The sequence below is a fragment of the Nannobrachium achirus genome (assembly GCF_963921795.1).
Source record: "Nannobrachium achirus genome assembly, chromosome: 19".
In the NCBI taxonomy this organism is placed as follows: Eukaryota; Metazoa; Chordata; class Actinopteri; order Myctophiformes; family Myctophidae; genus Nannobrachium; species Nannobrachium achirus.
Window position 1 is genome coordinate 44,083,407 of NC_137826.1, and position 18,918 is coordinate 44,102,324.

The window sequence follows — 18,918 nt, forward strand, 5'->3', positions numbered from 1 at the left end:
CTTAACACTTCTATTAAAAATATAGATAAGAGGAAAAAAACATTGTCACTCGAGCGAGAGACAGGCAGAGAAATTAAGAGGGAATCAAAAGCATGGCGTTATAAACTGTCAAAGTATAAATGTCCAAGTAATAAAACACAATACAAATGTAATCAAATAAAAAGTAAGCACAAGAGCATGTGTTTTTACAAGTACTCTATGTTATAACTTTTTATGATGACAGTATTTAGTTGCCTTGGGTGTTTGATCTTATATTATTACAGTTTTTACTGCTGCACAAGCAATTGCCCCTCTGGGGACAAACTGATTTGTAGTCCAACTGCAGCCCAAGTGACATCAGTGATTAAACGCAGAGAGCAGAGTTTATTAGTTACAAACCTAAAATCTTCAGGGGAGTTTAAAGTTGGTAAATGATGCATTTATATAGTGCCTGTATTACACAGACAGCATGGAAGGCACCGCCAACATGATGATCATGAGCAGTTATGTGTCTTGCTCAAGGACACTTACAACCGGGTACCGGCCACTCTACCTCTTGAGCCACTGACGCCTTGTTCTGATTGTTTAGAAGTATTATAGATATTCTGATGGCTTTCTAGTTTTGAAGTAAAGAGGTTCAACAAACCCCTTCTCAGCTACCTAAAGCCTGGTGCAGATCAGCATTGCCTTGTAGCGGAAATAGCAGTGTGTGTCCCATATTAGAAGTAAGTAATGTGTTAATGGAATACGGTTATACTTGCCAATCATGTCAGGGCTCCAGACTAACTTGATAGTTGGTTGCACTGGGTGATCCTAACCCATATACAGTAGGTGCACCAGCATATGATTAAGGTGCACCCACACATACTGTACAGACCTGCTAAATGTTAAGGTGCACTGGTCCAATGAAATATTTGAGTTGCACTGGACTGATTGTTGGGTACATGGATGCACTCTGGAGACCAGCATTTTGGCCGCAGTCTGGACGGAGCCCTGGTTCTGAGTACACTGAGACTCTCTTAGGGAGGGTCAGTCTAGAGAGCAGCCCACGGGGGGGGGGGGGGGCATGGCAGTAAAGAGTTTGTAGGCTACTGTACCTCTTGACAGCAGCGAGCTTGGACTCCTCAGCTTTGATGTACTCCTTCAGAGACTTAACCAGCTCTTTCTCTGTGTAGATCAGATCGGTCATCTGGCCTGAGAGAGAGAGAGAGAGAAAGAGAGAGAGAGAGGGGAAAGATGCACAAAGACAGAGGGAGAAATGAGTACGGTGTGACCAACATGACACTGAAGATAAACTCATCTCAAAAAGGTTGTGTGTTCTGGTTTGTTAGTTTATTATTTTGTCATAATAGAGGTATAAACCACAAGTGATCAGCAAGACAAAATATGTCATTAACAGGCACAGCTATAGTATCATTGTTGTGGAATTCAGGATCAATCATAATTAGGCAATTAGGAGAGACCAGACAATATTCTCTGTGGTGATGGTTATGCTTTATGTACATGATATCATGGGGAGAAGTAAAAATAACACTCATGTCAGTGGTACAGTAGATAGACAAGTAGTCTACAGTAGTAGACAAGTCAGAGATCACAGTTATACTGTCGCTGCCTCAAGGACGAGCTGAACAAGATAGGATTTGCCAAAACAACAGCTATCAGACCTAGCGGAGGCAGCTAGAGTTATAGACTCTTACAAGCTATCAAATACCATAACGTATTGTATAAGTATTATCATTAATGGTAATTATAAAGGTTATACACATGCAGTTATATAGTTTCTTCCACATCATGCATGTACAGATCACAAAATCCCATTGGAGTGTCTGCCAAATTTAAATTGTTCTGGATTAAAGCATCAGTGACAGCTGCATGTTCACTGTTTATAGTTCATAATCCAACAAGGGAGAGAATTTATTGACCGTGATAGTTCTGCGAGAATGCTTCATGTGGTAGTGCCTCGTTCCCTTGGCACCATCACCATGGCCTATAAAATGTATTTATGGGTGTGAATGAAAATCTCCATGCCGAAGATTCTCTTTGAGAATCCTAAACCTCTTGGTACAGACTGTATAGCATTTCCCAGCGAGAAAAATACTCTCACTGGGGGTGCTACTAGTCTTGAGCCTTTGAAGCGAGACGAGTAGGTTACCGCTGACGCCCGTAGTGGTGTAAACAATACCATGGAAACACAGTGGAAACACAGTGGTCACCACGGAGAAAGCACAATCACACAGCGCTGTGTTCTTTTACACACAGATACTGCAGTGCTGTAGCCAAAACTACTATAGTGATAAGTGTTAGCCAACTGGAGGCAGGCTGCTGAGGCTCGCTTGGGTAATACTTGTTCTAATAAAAAGAGACGACTGTGCAACTGGATACCAGTGTTGGTTCCACAGCAGGACTTGTTAAGATTTTAGATTATAAAGTAAACATAAAAGGCAATTAAACTATGGTGCTGTTCAATTTGTTTTTGTCATCTACAGAGAGCAGACAGAGCCCAGAGAGCCACGTTCACATTCTGCAGGCTTCTTTGGTTTTGAAAAGTCCAGACAGGTCCTTCCCTCTGAAACCTCAGTCTGGTCAACAAAAGACAGTGCAGTGGATTCTCACGTTCAGACTTCTCCTCGACTATAAATATCCGCTTTGCGTCCACACGTTCTGCACAGAACTGACCATTCAGTAGCCTGTTCCATCTGGTTTGACCCATTAAGATCTGGACTGCATTACTACGCATTATTACTTTAAACATTATTTTATGCTTTAACTACAAAAAAAATAGCAGATATACAAGCTCACAGCGCGGCACCGAGTGCCACGCTGCGAGCTTGTAGATCTGCTATTTTTGAAAGTCTTTGAATGTCTTCTAAATCCTTCTTCTAAAATCAGTGCTTCTCAAACTTTTTCATGTCAAGGACCCCCAAAATTGCATGTATTTGGCCACGGAGTGTTGCGGGCTGTCTGCTTCATTGCAGATACCTTTCTCTACTGTATTCAGAGGCCTACCTATGGAGGTGAAGACATCCGCCTGTACAGTCCAGCTGCAGCAGCAGAGCACAGCCCAGGAGACGACGAGAGACAAGAACCTCCTCATTCTGCTTCCTGTGATCACCTGTAATTACAGACACAGACACATGAGGCCACAAAGGACAACAACACTCCATCCTGAATACTGATCTACTGACCTTTGAACGGCAGTTTATACAGGACTGTGTGAGGATCAATAAGACAGTGTGTTTAACAGTATATACAAAAATGATATTTTTGGTCTGCGAAATTAAAAACGTAAAATTCAGCCCCGGGCCGCTAGCTTGGTGGTCCGGGCACCCACGGCTGCAATGCCAGCCTGACAGTGTGTTGTGGATTCGAATCCCGATCCCAACAACCCATCTCTCTCCCCGTTTCCTGTCAGTCTGCTGTCCTATCAATAAAGGCATAAAAAGCCCCCAAATAAATATTTTAAAACATTATAACAAATTCAGCTAAAAGAATATATATATATTATTTGCAGCATTTATGCTTTATTTCCAATAGTGACAGTGAGAGAGAGACGGGAAGAGAAGGGGGATAACATGCAAAGAGCCTCATGTTGTATGTTGGCCGTAGGTACTTTAAAAGCCATTTAGACCTGAACGCAAATCTGTGTCATGTTAGATTTGAACCACTATAACCATTATTTTATGCTTTAACTATAAGAAAATAGCAGATATACAAGCTCAGAGCGTGGCACCGAGTGCCGCGCTGCGAGCTTGTAGATCTACTATTTTTGAAAATTCGTGAACATTTGTGCTTTGTCTTTGAATATTTTTGACCCGATTCTATAAATGTCTTCTAAATCCTTCTTCTAAATCAGTGGTTCTCAAACTTTTTCATGTTAAGGACCCCCAAAATGACATTTATTTGTGGACCCCCATCTCAAAATATGTTGTTCCAGGGACCCCTAGAAGCAAATATTTGAGTTACAAATGTTTGCATTATTTTTCAAAAATAGCAGATCTACAAGCTGAGAGCTTGCATATCTGCTATTTTTCAATAGTTAAAGCATTAAATAATTCTAGGCCTAAATGGGTTAAACTCTCTGACTGACATGACAACAGGGCTCCGCGCTTGTTCATATTCCAGTCATATGGCTTTTCATGCACACTCTAATTTGTCTAGCAGGCTGCTGCTGATGTCACATACTATACTACATCTTCAATCAGACAACCACACTTCCAAATCCTAAACAGGCAAGCTTCTGGATGACGATGCATTTCCTCCCAGAATCAACAGACCTTGTAAAGACGTGGCCTGTTTCATAGTTTCCACATTAGCTCCCATCTAAATATGGCTCATTAGCGGACTGAGACACTTTGTCTCAATAACCTCAATGCTGCGATTGTTACAGGAAAAGAACAAAGCGGAGACAATGTAATCGCTGCCAAACCTGGGGGGAGGGGGGGGTTGGGAGACAAATGCACTGTCAGAATGAGAGGGAATCACAAACCAGTCTGTCAATAGACTAGTTTGCAAATCCCGCCCCATTCTGCCCTGTTACTATGATGGGACATTTTCCCTGGGCAGATTGTTTTTATAGTGGCAGTGAATGGGATTTTTTTATGTTTTCATAGCCTCATTACAGCTATATAAAGTACCAAAGGAAAAACATCTAGGTGATATTAATAAAAAGGGAAGACAAAGGTACAGTAGTTACATTGCAAAACAGGGGGTTTCCCCGAAAATATATGTTTTAATGTGTTTAATCCCAGTGGGACAGAATCACTATTGCAGATTCTTTTATAGTGGAAGTGGATAGGATTTTTTTTTGTTCATAGCCTCATTACAGCTATATAAAGTACCAAAAAAAACACATCTACGTGATATTAATAAAAAGGGAAGAAAAGGGTACAGTAATTACATAGCAAAACAGTAGTTTCCCCCCGAAAATATATGTTTTAATTAGTTTAATCCTCTGGATCAGAGAGAGAATAGAAATAGCAATAGAAAGCGCATTGAATCTTGGGTAGGAAGAGGAGAACTATAATCTGTTCTCCTCACATACACGTAATTCTGCCCATTTAAAATATATGTACCCAATCGTAACTAGTTAGACCATTGATAAGGTCCATGTGAACTAGTTTGTTGAAGCTTATTCATTATGATGAGCGAGATCGCCCCCTACTGCCGCGGCCGTACCGGGCGATTGCCGTGCTCCGCACTGCGGACAGTTTTTGAAAGGCTGAAGCAACATTCTCCACTGCACAAACTCCACCCCCGATAGCAAAAAGTGAATGTTTTTTCTGGTTGGCCAGTCAGGGAGTCTCAGGGACCAATCAGAAGGCTGACAAAAGGTCTAATGTATCAAGTCTGATGAGCACCAGTGGTGGAAAAGGTACTAGAGTGTTTTACTTAAGTAAAGGTATCAATATTGCAATGTAGAAATACTTTTCAAATGGGTGCTGAAGTGGTTAGTTTGTGTTTTGTAATAATAAACCAAATCTACAAAGTAACTTGTAACTGAAGTTGTCCAATAATTGTAGTACAACATCTGCCTCTGAGATGTAGTGGAGTAGAAGTATTGGAAATAGGAAAGACTCAATTAAAGTACAAATACCACAACATTGTACTTAAGTACAGCAGTTAGGTAAATCTATTTAGTTAATTTACACCACTGATGAGATGGTCACTGTGCATGCTTCATAGTGTCACCAGCTCCCAAGGTGGTATTTCTATGTTGTCCCGTCCGTCCGTCCGTCCGTCCGTCCGCCCGCCCGCCCGCCCGCCCGCCCGCCCGTCCGTCCGTCCGTCCGTCCGTCCGTCCGTCCGTCCGTCCGTCCGTCCGTCCTCTTTCTTTCAACCTGGTGAAATAATCCTTCTCCGCTCTCATCTCTGCTCTGGTTGACATCAACATGGCTGTCGGATTAAAAGTAGCCAAGATGACTAATGTTGTGACTAAATATAACGCTGACACTTGCCTTTTAGAAATATAGTCCAGAGATTTTACAGTGTAGAAGGAGGTCTGGGACATGGGTGAGGCTATTGCTCGGCCTATAGTGTGTATAGCTCCAATGTACATTTTCTTTTCTACTTTATTTTTCTACTGTTAAGAGTAAGACTGATAATAGGTTCTTGGTTTACCTACGATTTTAGATGACTGTTTCTACGCATTTGTGCTGTCCTTGCTCATTGAGCGTCTGCTAAACACCTAAATTGTTCATTGTATTTCTCTGAATCTAATGATCACTACATCCTGATTTGAATTAACATATTTCAAAAGGAGAAGAAGATAATATAATAATAAAGGTTGCCATGCATATGGACAATCAAAATAAATATATTTTGATGTGGTTTTATAATTAGAATGGCACTTCCATGTCAAATGGGTCCCCTGGCCTAATGTCTTCATAGAGAGAGCTCAGTCAGCACTGATGAAACTATCAATGAAGGATCAATAGGCAGAGTTTGGACTGTGACAACAAGATACAATTGTGGAGAAAATGATGACAAAACATGCCAAATGTCTGCTGCTCTTTGCAGTTTGACGTCACCGTCTACATCCTCCTCTGAAGGTCTGAGGTCTGACCAGCTACATTGTTCTCCTCCTCCACTGAAGCACTGAGAAGAAGATGAGACTTGTCGTGTCCACATTGCTCCTCCTGAGCGCAGCAACACAACAACACAACAACAGCTACTCCTTGCTGGACCCGGCCGTCAAGAAGTATGTGGATCTGGCCATCGTGAATGGGAATCAACAACTTAATTACGGCCATCTGAATTTTGAAAGAATTGGTCCAATAGCAGAGGTAAAGGTTCTGAGCGTTTTTCCTTTTTTTCATGTACCAACTTAAATGAATTCAGATTTTATTTTATTTTAAATCTGCCTAACTCTACCGATTCATCCTGGCAGAATCAGAATACTTGTTACATGCAAAAAAAGAAGAAAGAAATCTGCCATAGTCTGCCTTAAAAACACTTTCTGATTAAGTCATATTACAATGTGACAAGCATTCTCATAGAGGCTGAGGAAATAGGCAATAAGGCACACAAAGCAGCAGTGTTAGGAAAGTAGAGTTAGGCAGAAATGTCAATTTGGCCAAATAATTACATAGGCAATAATGCTATGAGGCTAACCAATTGTTGGTAGGCATTATTATTACACATCCATACGTAGCACTGTGTTCATGTCATGATCATCATGTTCCATGTTCCATCTCACGGCAGCTTGAGGAGAGAGAAGGAGATGAAAACCACAGATAAATGTGTTGTTTATGTTTTGGTTCATTTCTTGTTCTCTTGCAGGTCTCGATCCCTGAGTGTCCTTTCAAAAACGTAACTATTGTAGAATGCAACATGAAGCTCTGATCAATAAGAAAGGAAAAATAACAAATGCATAGAAATGGTAATCTAGGACCTAAGTCTGTACATTGAAACTATATACAGTACACTAATATACAAGGTCTACAAATGAACCTGGCATCTGTCTACATAATATGCATCTAAATCTAAATTACATTTTAGCTTTTGCATAAGCCTGCAAGGTCGTCAAGGCTATGGCATGTAGGGATGTGGGCACGACTTTGGGTCATGCAGTCTTTATACAGTCTATGCAAGCAGTGCATGGACCAAGTAATAATTAACTAAAAATATTAAACATACATCCAGTATAACATATAAAACAGTGAGGCTTTTAGATCATGCTATTTATTATTTGTATTTTACTATTTTTACATGAAATAATTATTTTAAAATGAATTAAAGGCAAACTAATTAAAATATGATCTCCCATCTACTAGATTCAGGATTCCACATCAATAAGTACAACCGGTCTGTGTGCTATCCTGTCTGTCTGACAGCTCCTGGTTCGATGCGCTGTGTGCCAGTTTGGAGACAGTCCTTTCATCGACTGTGTTCACAGAAAAGATGAGAAGAAGGTAAACAAACTCCTTTTCACATCGAAGTCTGTCTGTCTCGTTACTTATGTATGTGTGCATGTATATACAGTATAAGTTATTATTATTATTATAATAACATGATGCACTTTAAAATGATATAACACGTTTACATCTTGTTTGCTTTCAGCGTCAAGCTCTATGGGACAAAGAATGTACGCCTCCTCCTCTTCCAGGGCAATGCCCCATTCTCTTTTGATCCTTTGATAACTAGTTAATTGGCCATTAATGGCCAAATTAGGTCAAATCCGATTCCCAATGATGTGTCAACAATCTTGGATTCTTCCTATGTTATACAGCCTTTTTTAGGGAGCACAAACATGTTTATGTGGCAGCCCAGGCACATAATAAAATATTAATTGGGACTGCTGTCCAGTGTTCATTGATTTATTTAATGCAACATTTATTACAGCTAATTATCTGTCAAGAGCGCAATAATACACATGTTGCCACGTTGCCTGGACCAGCTCTCAGTCTCTCAAATCATCAGTGTTTTCAAGTGTTAAAAAGATACTGTCTGCATAAATAATGGGTTTTCACAATGACAACAGCTCCATAAATAGCAGACATAGACAGTGAAATCATCACATGGCAGCTATTCAACACTCTTAAGACCACTGGGATCCATCTGTTCTTCCTCAACTGTTTATCTAAGATCAATTGAACTTTTCCGACCAGAGCAACAGCTGCATGTTTTTTTTCTTCCACAAAACCTCAGTTCACCTTCTGCAGAAGGATGAAAGGATCTGACAATGGTAGTATTCTGAAGCGCAACTGATTCTCTACTGGAATCCTATCGTACTAGTAGCCTATATAATTGTACACAAGACAAGATTCCTTTTCTAAAAAAAAGCGCACTTTTCAATTATTCGATTGATTGAAAAGGTGATTGATCGAATAATCACTAAGGAGATCATCGATAGTCGCATGCCCAATGTTAACTAGATGATTTCACTATCCTTGGAGCAGTCAGGTCCTTGCCATCAAGGTGAAAAGGGGGGAGGAGGGGGGCAACTCCTGTGACAGAAATCATTGTGGCTTTAGGTGTGAAACCACATTCCTTAACTTTCACTACATTGTTGAAATCCAACTATGTTTTACCACATCATTCCTCAATGATTGCTACTTACTGCTGCTTGTCATAAGCACACACGACACGCGCGCACACACACACACACATCACAAAACATCTGTTATTACGGTAATGATACAGTCAAAGCTTTGCTCGAGTTGGGTTAAGAATTGGATATGATTTATGCGACAGCTGCTGACAAAACATCACCTGACTTTCTATAAACCAAGCACACCGTGAGAGTGAGATGGGCTATTACGAGAATGGGAACCTCTCCAAGGATCCACTTAGTTGGTTCTGACAATACATGTTATTTGCCAACGATTTGTTAAAGAGAACATGAGGGACTCAGCGATAGGCTTCCAAGAGGCAGATATCCATCATGGGGTCGTAGTGTAATCTGTGTCCACAGGGAGGGGAGGAAGACGAGATAGGGACAGTTGTGGCAAACAGTACAAGTAGACTCCAACACGTAACCCTATCTCCATCTTGTGTGGCCTGTCAGAACAGAATGGAGCCGTATGGAATGCATTAATGAAACAGGACAGAATGGAACAGAACTGAATGGAACGAAATGGAGCAAACATAGCAGATATTCTGTCCTATACCACAAAGTATATGCATACTGGAGAGGGCTTACAAAAGTAAGTGGTTAAAAATTAAACATAAGAATATTAGTTGCAGTGGAACGTTCCTTCACTTATGTAACTCACCCGGCATTTACAGATGAATCACAACATGACAGCAGCATAGTTTCCTTAGAGGCGAGACTATGTCCTCCCTGACCCCAAGTTCAACAGTTTAATGCCTTGCCTACTAGCGTGTGTGCGTGTGCTTGTATGGTATGAAATAGCAATTGAATTTACTCAAAACAAGGCTAATTTTTTCCAGTTTGACTTGGTGCAGCATAAAATGTATTGCTGTTCTCTGATTTCACACATACAACACTGTGGAGAGGACCAGAGTAGACTAGTAACCCAAATAGACTTTACATACAATGGCATGTGGATGTCAAATGGCTTTACAGGTTATAGAATGTCAGTGTGAATGCAAACCTTTCCATCCCATACATCCCAATACATACCAACCAATACGCTAACCCTCCTTCTTTCTTTTTGAGGAAAGAGAGGGGTTTTCCAGTATTCTATGGTCTTATCCCTTAATAAGGACCACAATGGAAACAAGCCTTCAGGCATGTTTGTGCTTTTATCCTTTTGAATACATTTTCAATAGTGCTCCAACTCCATCAACCAAAACTAGCATTTCCTCTGACCCTCACATTCCTAAAGTCAATATTTATCATTTACAAAGACAAATATCAAATCTGGAATGAGACAACAGTATATCACACAGTGAATATGCTACACCTCCTTCACGTCACACAGCCAGGCCAGTGGAACTTGAACACAGAAGAAAGATGCTCCACAAAACGACACATGGACAATGGGAGTAGAAGTGAAAGGACACACAATGGACATAACTCTGTAAATATCTCCATCCATCTTTGCATTACATTCTATATTATAAATGAACCACAATTAAGTACAGGAAGGCCAAACCTCCCCCCCCTGGACATTAATGACCCATCTAGCATTAACAATAAAAATACAGCCCTGTTTGTTGTCGCAGGCTTTCTTCTGGCATCACATTCCTGGATAGAGGGCAGGTTCACAACCATTTCTGAATCCACGACCAATACAGCAGACGGCTAATAATTACAAAACCTTTCTCAATGTGTGCTGTGCTGAGTGTGCTCCCTTGAAAGTAATGAGCTCTTTACAAAATGATGTTTTTACCGCATAGCCCAAGTTATTTCATTCAGCTCTCCAATAAAACAGATCACAACCTTTCTATAAAAGTGAATCCAGGCCCAGCGTTTGCAGTGGTCTTTTCTTACTCTCTCTATAATTAAGTCTTCCTGCCCATCTCCCTGCCTTGTAGACCAGACCCTAATTAAGGATATGGGTGGGACAGCATAAAACCAACCTACCATTCTCCCTTGCTGTGCCATACTGCCATCAGGACCCACGGTTAGCGGTAACGGTTTATTCTGGGAAGCATTAAGACCCAGGTTTTCTGCCTAAGAACACAGGAAAAGATTACTCAGCTGGTTTAATCTCCCCCAGCTGCAACCGGACGGTTGCTTGTTGCTCGGGTTCGGCTGGGCCCAGTAGGCAGGGGGAAACCAGGGAGTAGGGATGGGACGATATCAACATTTCATATCACGATTATTGTGACAAAAGAAATCGCGATTTACAATAATATCGCAATAATCAAAATCCATTATCCTAACATTTGAGACGCGCTGCGAGCTTGTAGATCGGCTATTTTTTGGCAGACATTTGATAGAGAGTGAAAAAAAGACTGTATCAAGTATGTATATTTATATAAGCAACTTTTACCAAAGAGTTTAAGTGGTACCGGATATGCAGCTTGGGCAAATAAAAGGTGAATTGATCCCAGTGCATGACGGAGGACAATATCACGATAAATTACATCTCCACAATACGATTATCGTGAGTGTTTTTTATCACGATAATATCGTGGTGGAGTGGGGAGTGAAGAAGTTGTTAAAATGTGAGCATGTAGGTTTAGGTTATATTGTGCAGTGCATAACGGAATGTTATGCTAAATTCAAGTCTGGGGTAATGGCAACTCTTAAAAGTGGATGTAGCATTACATCTGATACTTTGCTGTGCTTGTTATTCTACCTATTTGACCGCAATTTCATACTGTAATATAAAATCTGACACACCTAAACACAGCCCTAGGCTACACAACGTGTTGGAACTTTTTTTCCTTTTCCCCCTCACAGTTCATGTGTCATAAACAGGTTGACTTATGTTCTCTTCGCAATATGAAAATTATTTATTTTAAATACCTTCAGTACGGCAATTATAAGTAATTGTGAGGCAATAGAACTGTTTCTAAATATATAACTCACCTCACATGCTGTGTCTCTTCAAAAGTAATTAATATGAGATTGGAGCGCTCCAATATAAATATGGGACTGCCTGGGTCCAATCTGATTAGAAAAATGTGTGCAGACTGATAGCCTGAGCCACATGGCAAAATGCTACAGCAATGCCTTCATTTTCAACAAGCGAAAACTTTGTATTTATTAACATTAGAGAAAAGCTCCCTTATTTAGGCTATTAACTGACTGTGTGAATTAAAAAAGAATCCTTCATTCACTCTTCTGATGATGGCAATAGTTAATCAAGTCACAGTAACATGGGGCACAATGTTGCTGGAAGCTACAGATTTAAAGCTGAGAAAGGTTGACATTTTTAACCTGAGTTGTAAGACCATTAAGATTGTATGTCTTGAGCTGGAGGAAAAAAGATAAACTTAAACCCTTGTTCTGCGAAATTTGTAATTTCTACCAGTTCACAGGTAAAACTATGAAAGCTTCTTAAAAAAACAGAGTAACTGAATATTTGGAATGATTGATTATTGACAGTGCTTTGCATATTCCTTCATGGTTTTATCCTCCCTCCCTCCCTCACCTCTGGGGTACTCTCTGCTCTAAACAGCATTTTTGACATATTTGGCTGGTAGCCCACTAACTCTACATTCCCAGGGAGAAACATACAGTAACACACCGTAAGCCTTAGCATGGCATGGGGTTCATAATCTTGAACATCTTTTTTCGGTCAAGATTGTTTGGGAATCACTTGTAATTCATAAAACAACATGTTTTAAGTTGCAGGAAGTTTTTTCAACATGTTTTAAGTTGCAGGAGTTTTTTTGCAGATGCCTTGAAAGATGCTTAAAAAAATATTAACAGCATGACAGACATCAAGAACATACACATAATCATGGGCATTAGAATGTGACAGATACTATGAATTCATTGAAAACTTAACTGTTGTTAGGTCTAATAAGGTTGGGGTCAATAAGTCCATTTCTGGTCAGCTATGAGGTTAATGTTTCAGACGCGTGGCAACTTATTTTTGCTAATATAATTATAGAAGGCGAAGGTGTTCCATCTTGTGAGTAAGTATTCTAAAAAATAAAAGATTTTTAGGATGTGTTCTTGGTCTAGGGGGGGTGTAAGAAGTGATTATTTCCGTGTGGAGTTTTGACGTGGCAGGCAGACTGGGGTTGCAACACTGGCTGTTAGTCATCTTGTACAGTGCTGCTAGCCATGCTTCACCCCAGCAGGTTTTAAAGACCACAAGGTGGGTATTTAGTTATTTCAGGCCATTCTTTAACATGAGGAGAAACAGACAGGCAAGGTCTCTGGTTCTTAAAACATATGCCTTAGCTTACACTAGCATGTGCGCACAGTCACGTACACACACGGTAAGAACTAAACTACTGGTGCACATCTACTGTATATTCATGTGCAACACATATGCTGCACAGGCAGACCATCAAAAAACCTTTGATGCTGTGACAATGGGAACACTTTAAGCGCATGCAAGACAAAAAAATTAATTGATAAACATGACCAAATTTTGATTTATTTGTATTTCTGCAAAAACGTAGACCCTGGATCAAGGGCTCAGGAATCGGCACTGGAATTGAAACTCATTTCTGGGTTCTCTTGAGCCATGCAGTTCCTATTAATGGCCCAGCAGATATCGCTATTTCACCTTCTGCAGGGCAGTGAAGGCTGCAGGAAAATGTCATCTCAATACAAGTGAATGAGGTTTTGGTTGGACTTTACACTTGATTTTATTACCTTAGTAAACCTTTTCATAAACACTTTGTTTTCAATCTGCAGTTTAAAGTATTTCTTAAATCATTTATGATAAGCTTTAAGTAAATTATGGTCCCATTCATTTTAGTGCGGTATGTTTCTAGGGCTTCTATCTAGAGATGGACCGATTGCAAAATTCTTGGCCGATACCGATCCACCGGTTTTATGAAGGTCTGACCTGCCAAAACCGATTTTTTCGATACCGATTTCTTTAGCTAAGAACTAGGAAATAGGGTTGCTCCAATACCCTTTTGTTTCAGGCCAAGTAGGCCTACAAGACATACTTCAATTTGAGTACCAATAAGCTAGAAGAACACTAATGCCAAATCAATCACAATAGTACAATATCCAAAATCGCAGACAATATCCAGTCTAATATGACCGTCTGGACTAGGCAGGAGGAAAGCAGGTGACGCGTGCTTTTTTCCCCCCTTCTTTTTGTAGACGACATTGACACAGGATTATGGAATATATCCTTACATTGCAAAGGTAATCAGCACCATCTGTATTCTGTAGGCTGCCTCCAAGTAGGCTGCTACTTGCTAATGTTTACGTCACAGGACCGAGCATCATGCTGTGCAGTGCAAGAGATACAATTGGCCGATTTTGACATATTTATGTCAGTGACCTGCCGATCACCGATTTGGCCGGTTTGATATGATACCTGCCGATTTCTGATATTGGCCGATACCGATGTCCATCCCTAGCTTCTACTGGTTCTAACGAGTAAATACCCAATAGCAGTCGTTTCTTTTTGGGGCCGTAAGTTTAAAGGTGGCGGATTTCAATTTGCCGAAAAAGTGACTTTAAACCGCTCTGTAGAAACCAACGGGGCTCGCTTTGTCCATATATTTTACAGTCTATGCCAGTATGCCCTCAGTGGTTACATGTCAGCACTCCAACATATTGCCATTCCGATCACCCAAACCTAACCTTAATCCTAGTGAAATGCTAACCTGCCGACGCTGGTGAATGCTAACCTGGTGAAATGCTAACCTGCCAACGCTGGTGAATGCTAACCTGGTGTGCCAGAATGGGGATATGTCGGAATGGAAAACCGCCCTCAGCCTGTATACTTAAACAGGAGAGGAATTTACGTTTACTGTAGTAAGTAGTAGTACTGTAATGAGTAATCTGACTAAGACAGCTCTAAAAGACGCCCTGATTCAATCAATGCAGAGAACACCCTCCCTGAAGTCCAATCGCTGCTGAGAACACCTGCCCTGACGTCCAGAGATGCACAATATTGAAACTTTGGCCGATATCCAATTTAAAACAAATTGTGAAACCAATGCTGAGAACACCTGCAACCTATGCATACGTCCAATCACTGGTGAGAATGTCACCTTCCCTTAATTCTAGAGTTTTTCCAATATCAGTATTGGAAATGCCTCCGATACAGGCTAGAATGCTGGATTTGGAATCGGTGAGAAGTTGAACGCTAATCTGATCCAATATAACTGGACTGGTGCCAGTCCTTTTGAGGTGATGTCTGACTCTAAAATCAACAAAGTAGCCACACAGGGGCACAGACTCGTAGCTTTAGTGCCAAAATATTTATTGAGAACCACAGAGAAATGAAGACCAATGTTTCAGATAGCAAAGCTGTCTTCTTCTGGGTATGGACTTTAACCTGAACCAGCCCATACAACAATGACAGCTATCCATATCAATTCAAAGCACATACATACAGGGTTAGTGTACTGCTGTTAAAATGTATATATCTCACACACACACACACACACACACACACACACACACACACACACACACACACACACAGCTTTATGTTGGACATGATAAGAAATAAAGAGCAAACATGCTGAAGTCTCAAAATACCCCTGAAGTCAAAGGAAAAAGTAGCCTACTGCACTTCCCTTTCTGCCTGTTGTCAAAGAAAGTATGAATGAATGGATGTAAAAGCATCAAGCTAAATATGAAGATGAGAAAGTGTTTTCAAAATGTTATAAAAATGCCCAGAAACAACACGAGGGTCTCTCTAGAGTAGATTTATATCCATCCAGGTCCGACCACATCTGGTCAGTTTATCCCCATCTGTACTAGGCTGTCTGCAATAGCTTCCACAGTGACGTCAGCCCAAGACAGACGCTTCTAGAACTGAAGTATAGTGGAACATATAGGACTTCCTCGAAGAATCTACTGGAAAGGAAATCACTGTATGGAACGCAGGAGGAGCAGGTCTGGTCAGTGATTCCGAACGTATATTTCGCTGTAATGTGTTCGCAACAACGACCTGTAGGACGCACGCGTTGAAAAGTTCACTCATACTTTCAAAACTTTCCCTTTTCGCGGCGTTACAAATGTACTTGGACATGCAACACGTTACGATGTAACGCGAGAAAAATGATATTAAATCACAAGTGACTGGAGCACCGCTATAATCTCCTGTTTTCTGTTCAATATTTCCCACAATAAAGCCATAATCTATCCCCTAATCCATCAACACATCACCTACCTACAGTGTATGTGTTGATATTGACAACAGATCCCCTGCATGTTTTGATGACAACAACAGCTCAGCATGCATGCGGCCACTTCTTCTGACGTATACTGTTGTTAAATGGTGCCATGACAGTCCAGACTTACCTTTATTTTCTTGTTTAGCTTCACGCCTTGAATGCTGTCCGAAAATATAGCCGTCTCCTGTCTTGGGGGCTAAAGGAATAGAAGACACACTCACTCTCTCCCCACTACTAGCTGCCACGTAAAACCTCCTCTTGTGTTAGTGGAGAATCACCCTGTTATTCTAATAGACGCGCAGCAGCATTCCTTAGCTGTCTACTGCAGAAAAATAGCCAGGGCAGGCATTGGGCATTATTTTTGTATAGTGTACCATACCACATAACAAAGTGTAGGCTATGTATTCTGGTATAGATAATGTTAATCTTTTGTCAGATCTGCCTATTTTGGCTAATGTGGCTGTAACTTTGACTCAAAACCAAGATATAAAACAGGCAGTGGTGTAAAGTAACTAATACAATTTACTTAAATTACTGTAGGCTACACGTTTGAGTTATTTTTTAATTTACTTGAGTTATTCCAATTTCTAATACTTTTCTTCTACTCCACTACATCTAGGCCTTTACTCCACTTTTATTTCAAAACTTTAGTTAGGCTACTTTGTAGATTTTGATTATTATTACAAAATTGCAGTTCAAGTGAGCTTGTAGATCTGCTTTTTTCAAAAGATTTTTATACATTTGATAACTTGAAATGAGACATTGTGCACAATGAGTAGGCTACTTTTACTTTTGGTACTTTAAGTACATTTTGATACCAATACTTTTGTACTTTTACTTTTACTACAGGCACGTTGTACAGAGCAGAATATGGTGAAGACAAAAAAGATGACAAGTTCAAATGTTTTTTGCAACCATTTATAGTAATTACGGTAATACTATGTATGCTTCCCTGCACGTTTACATTTTAGTCCAAGAAGGCTTTGCTTGAGTGTGTGGCGTACGTGCGGATGTTTTGTGGATGTGCAACCTACACCATCTGGACTGGAGGACACACAGGCCTTACATCTGGAAATGCCACTACTTTGAGAAGAGAAAGTAATGTAAACAAGTAAAATGTTTTAGACGCCTGGGCTGGAACACTATACACACTCTATGTATTTTATATTATAAACACATGAGACAGATTGTGTATTAAAACTTGTATTATTTGTGACTTTTATGATTTGTGACTTTTCCTTGTTTACATACTATATAGGCCTTAATAGGCCTACTGTATACTGCCTACTTGAGCATGCTGACATCATAGTAGGAACTTTTGGGGTGCTGCATCACCCCCAAGTGGTGGTTCTGGGGGAACCAGGCCAGACTTTTGATTGATTGATTGAATATTTTATTAGACAAAAATTAAGAACAGTACAAGTAGCCTACAGTCAAAAGGAGGGGGGGGGGGGGAGTACAGTGAAACAACCTGCCTAGGAACACCCCCAAAAAGCCCTTGCGATCTTGTTTTCGTTGGAGGTCCTTGCCTTGGTATTCAATTTTTCAACATATAAAATAGCAACAAAAACCATTCAAATATCATCGCAAGTATAGACAATATAGATTAGGATATAGATTCAAGATTATTACATCACATATAGTACAGGACACAACAGTAAAACTATTGCATTTCAGTTTCTCAACATTGCAGCGAAACGACCTAATATAGTATTATTTTCTTTTTCTTTTTTGATAGATGCTAGTTTTGTCTATGCACATTATGCAGTTATAACTTCTTTAACACATATCTTCATGGGGTCCCTGGCACAAATCCTTTCGGATGGTGGTCTGTAGCCAAATACATACCGGTATATCAATTTCACCTGAACATGTTGGAAAACCACTGCTTTAGATGGATGCTATAGTGCCTTAGATAAACTGGGATACCAGGTCAAACTTTATCTAAGGCACTACATTGTTGTCTCCACCAGCCGAAGGCTGAGGGAGAGTATGTTTTCCCCTCCGTCCGTGCGTCCGTGCGTCCGTCCGTGCGTCCTCGCAGTTTGTGAACAGCTAATCTCAGTCACCGTTGGCCCGATCGCTGCCAAACTGAGCACACACACTCCCTGGATGCCAATCTAGAACCTCTGCCCCACATTTTTCAAATCAGCCTCATGGTGGCGCTATAACAGGCCGATTTGTGTGGCCTGGTTGTTACCAGCTAATCTCCGGCGCCGTTGGCCCGATCGCTGCCAAACTGAGCACACACACTCCCTGGATGCTAATTCAGAACCTCTGCCCCACATTTTTCAATCAGCCTCATGGTGGCGCTATAACAGGCCGATTTGTGTGGCCTGGTGGAGACCTGTGCTCGGAAGAGCACTGCTTCTAGTTCTCTCTGCACTCTACTATGTGTTTGTTGTTGACTAGAAGACTAGAGGGTTCATTCATGGATGTTTGCCTGCTTGTGTGTGACTGTGTGCACAGCTGCCTCAGGGTGTGCGTGTGTGTGCGTGTGTGAGTGTGGATGGGAGGATGCAAATGGGGCATAATTGTTGTCTCCACCAGCCGAAGGCTGAGGGAGAGTATGTTTTCCCCTCCGTCCGTCCGTCCGTCCGTCCGTCCGTCCGTGCGTCCGTGCGTGCGTCCGTGCGTGCGTCCTCGCAGTTTGTGAACAGCTAATCTCAGTCACCGTTGGCCCGATCGCTGCCAAACTGAGCACACACACTCCCTGGATGCCAATCTAGAACCTCTGCCCCACATTTTTCA

General features: G+C 40.9%; 1 protein-coding gene across 1 annotated transcript in view; it reads right to left on the minus strand.

Annotated features, from left to right (window-relative positions):
• LOC308304850 (prolyl 4-hydroxylase subunit alpha-2-like) overlaps window positions 1-16,339 on the minus strand; it is a gene marked incomplete at its 3' end in the record, with an annotated part of 42,451 nt that extends 26,112 nt beyond the window's left edge. The window contains exons 1-3 of the mRNA XM_080749478.1: window positions 16,295-16,339; window positions 2,986-3,091; window positions 1,077-1,173 (exon numbers count right to left, since the gene is read on the minus strand). Coding sequence (XP_080605604.1) covers window positions 1,077-1,173; window positions 2,986-3,073 — 185 coding nt within the window. The 5' untranslated portion in view covers window positions 3,074-3,091; window positions 16,295-16,339. The remainder of the gene's footprint in view (window positions 1-1,076; window positions 1,174-2,985; window positions 3,092-16,294) is intronic.
• Between the last annotated feature and the right edge of the window lie 2,579 nt (window positions 16,340-18,918).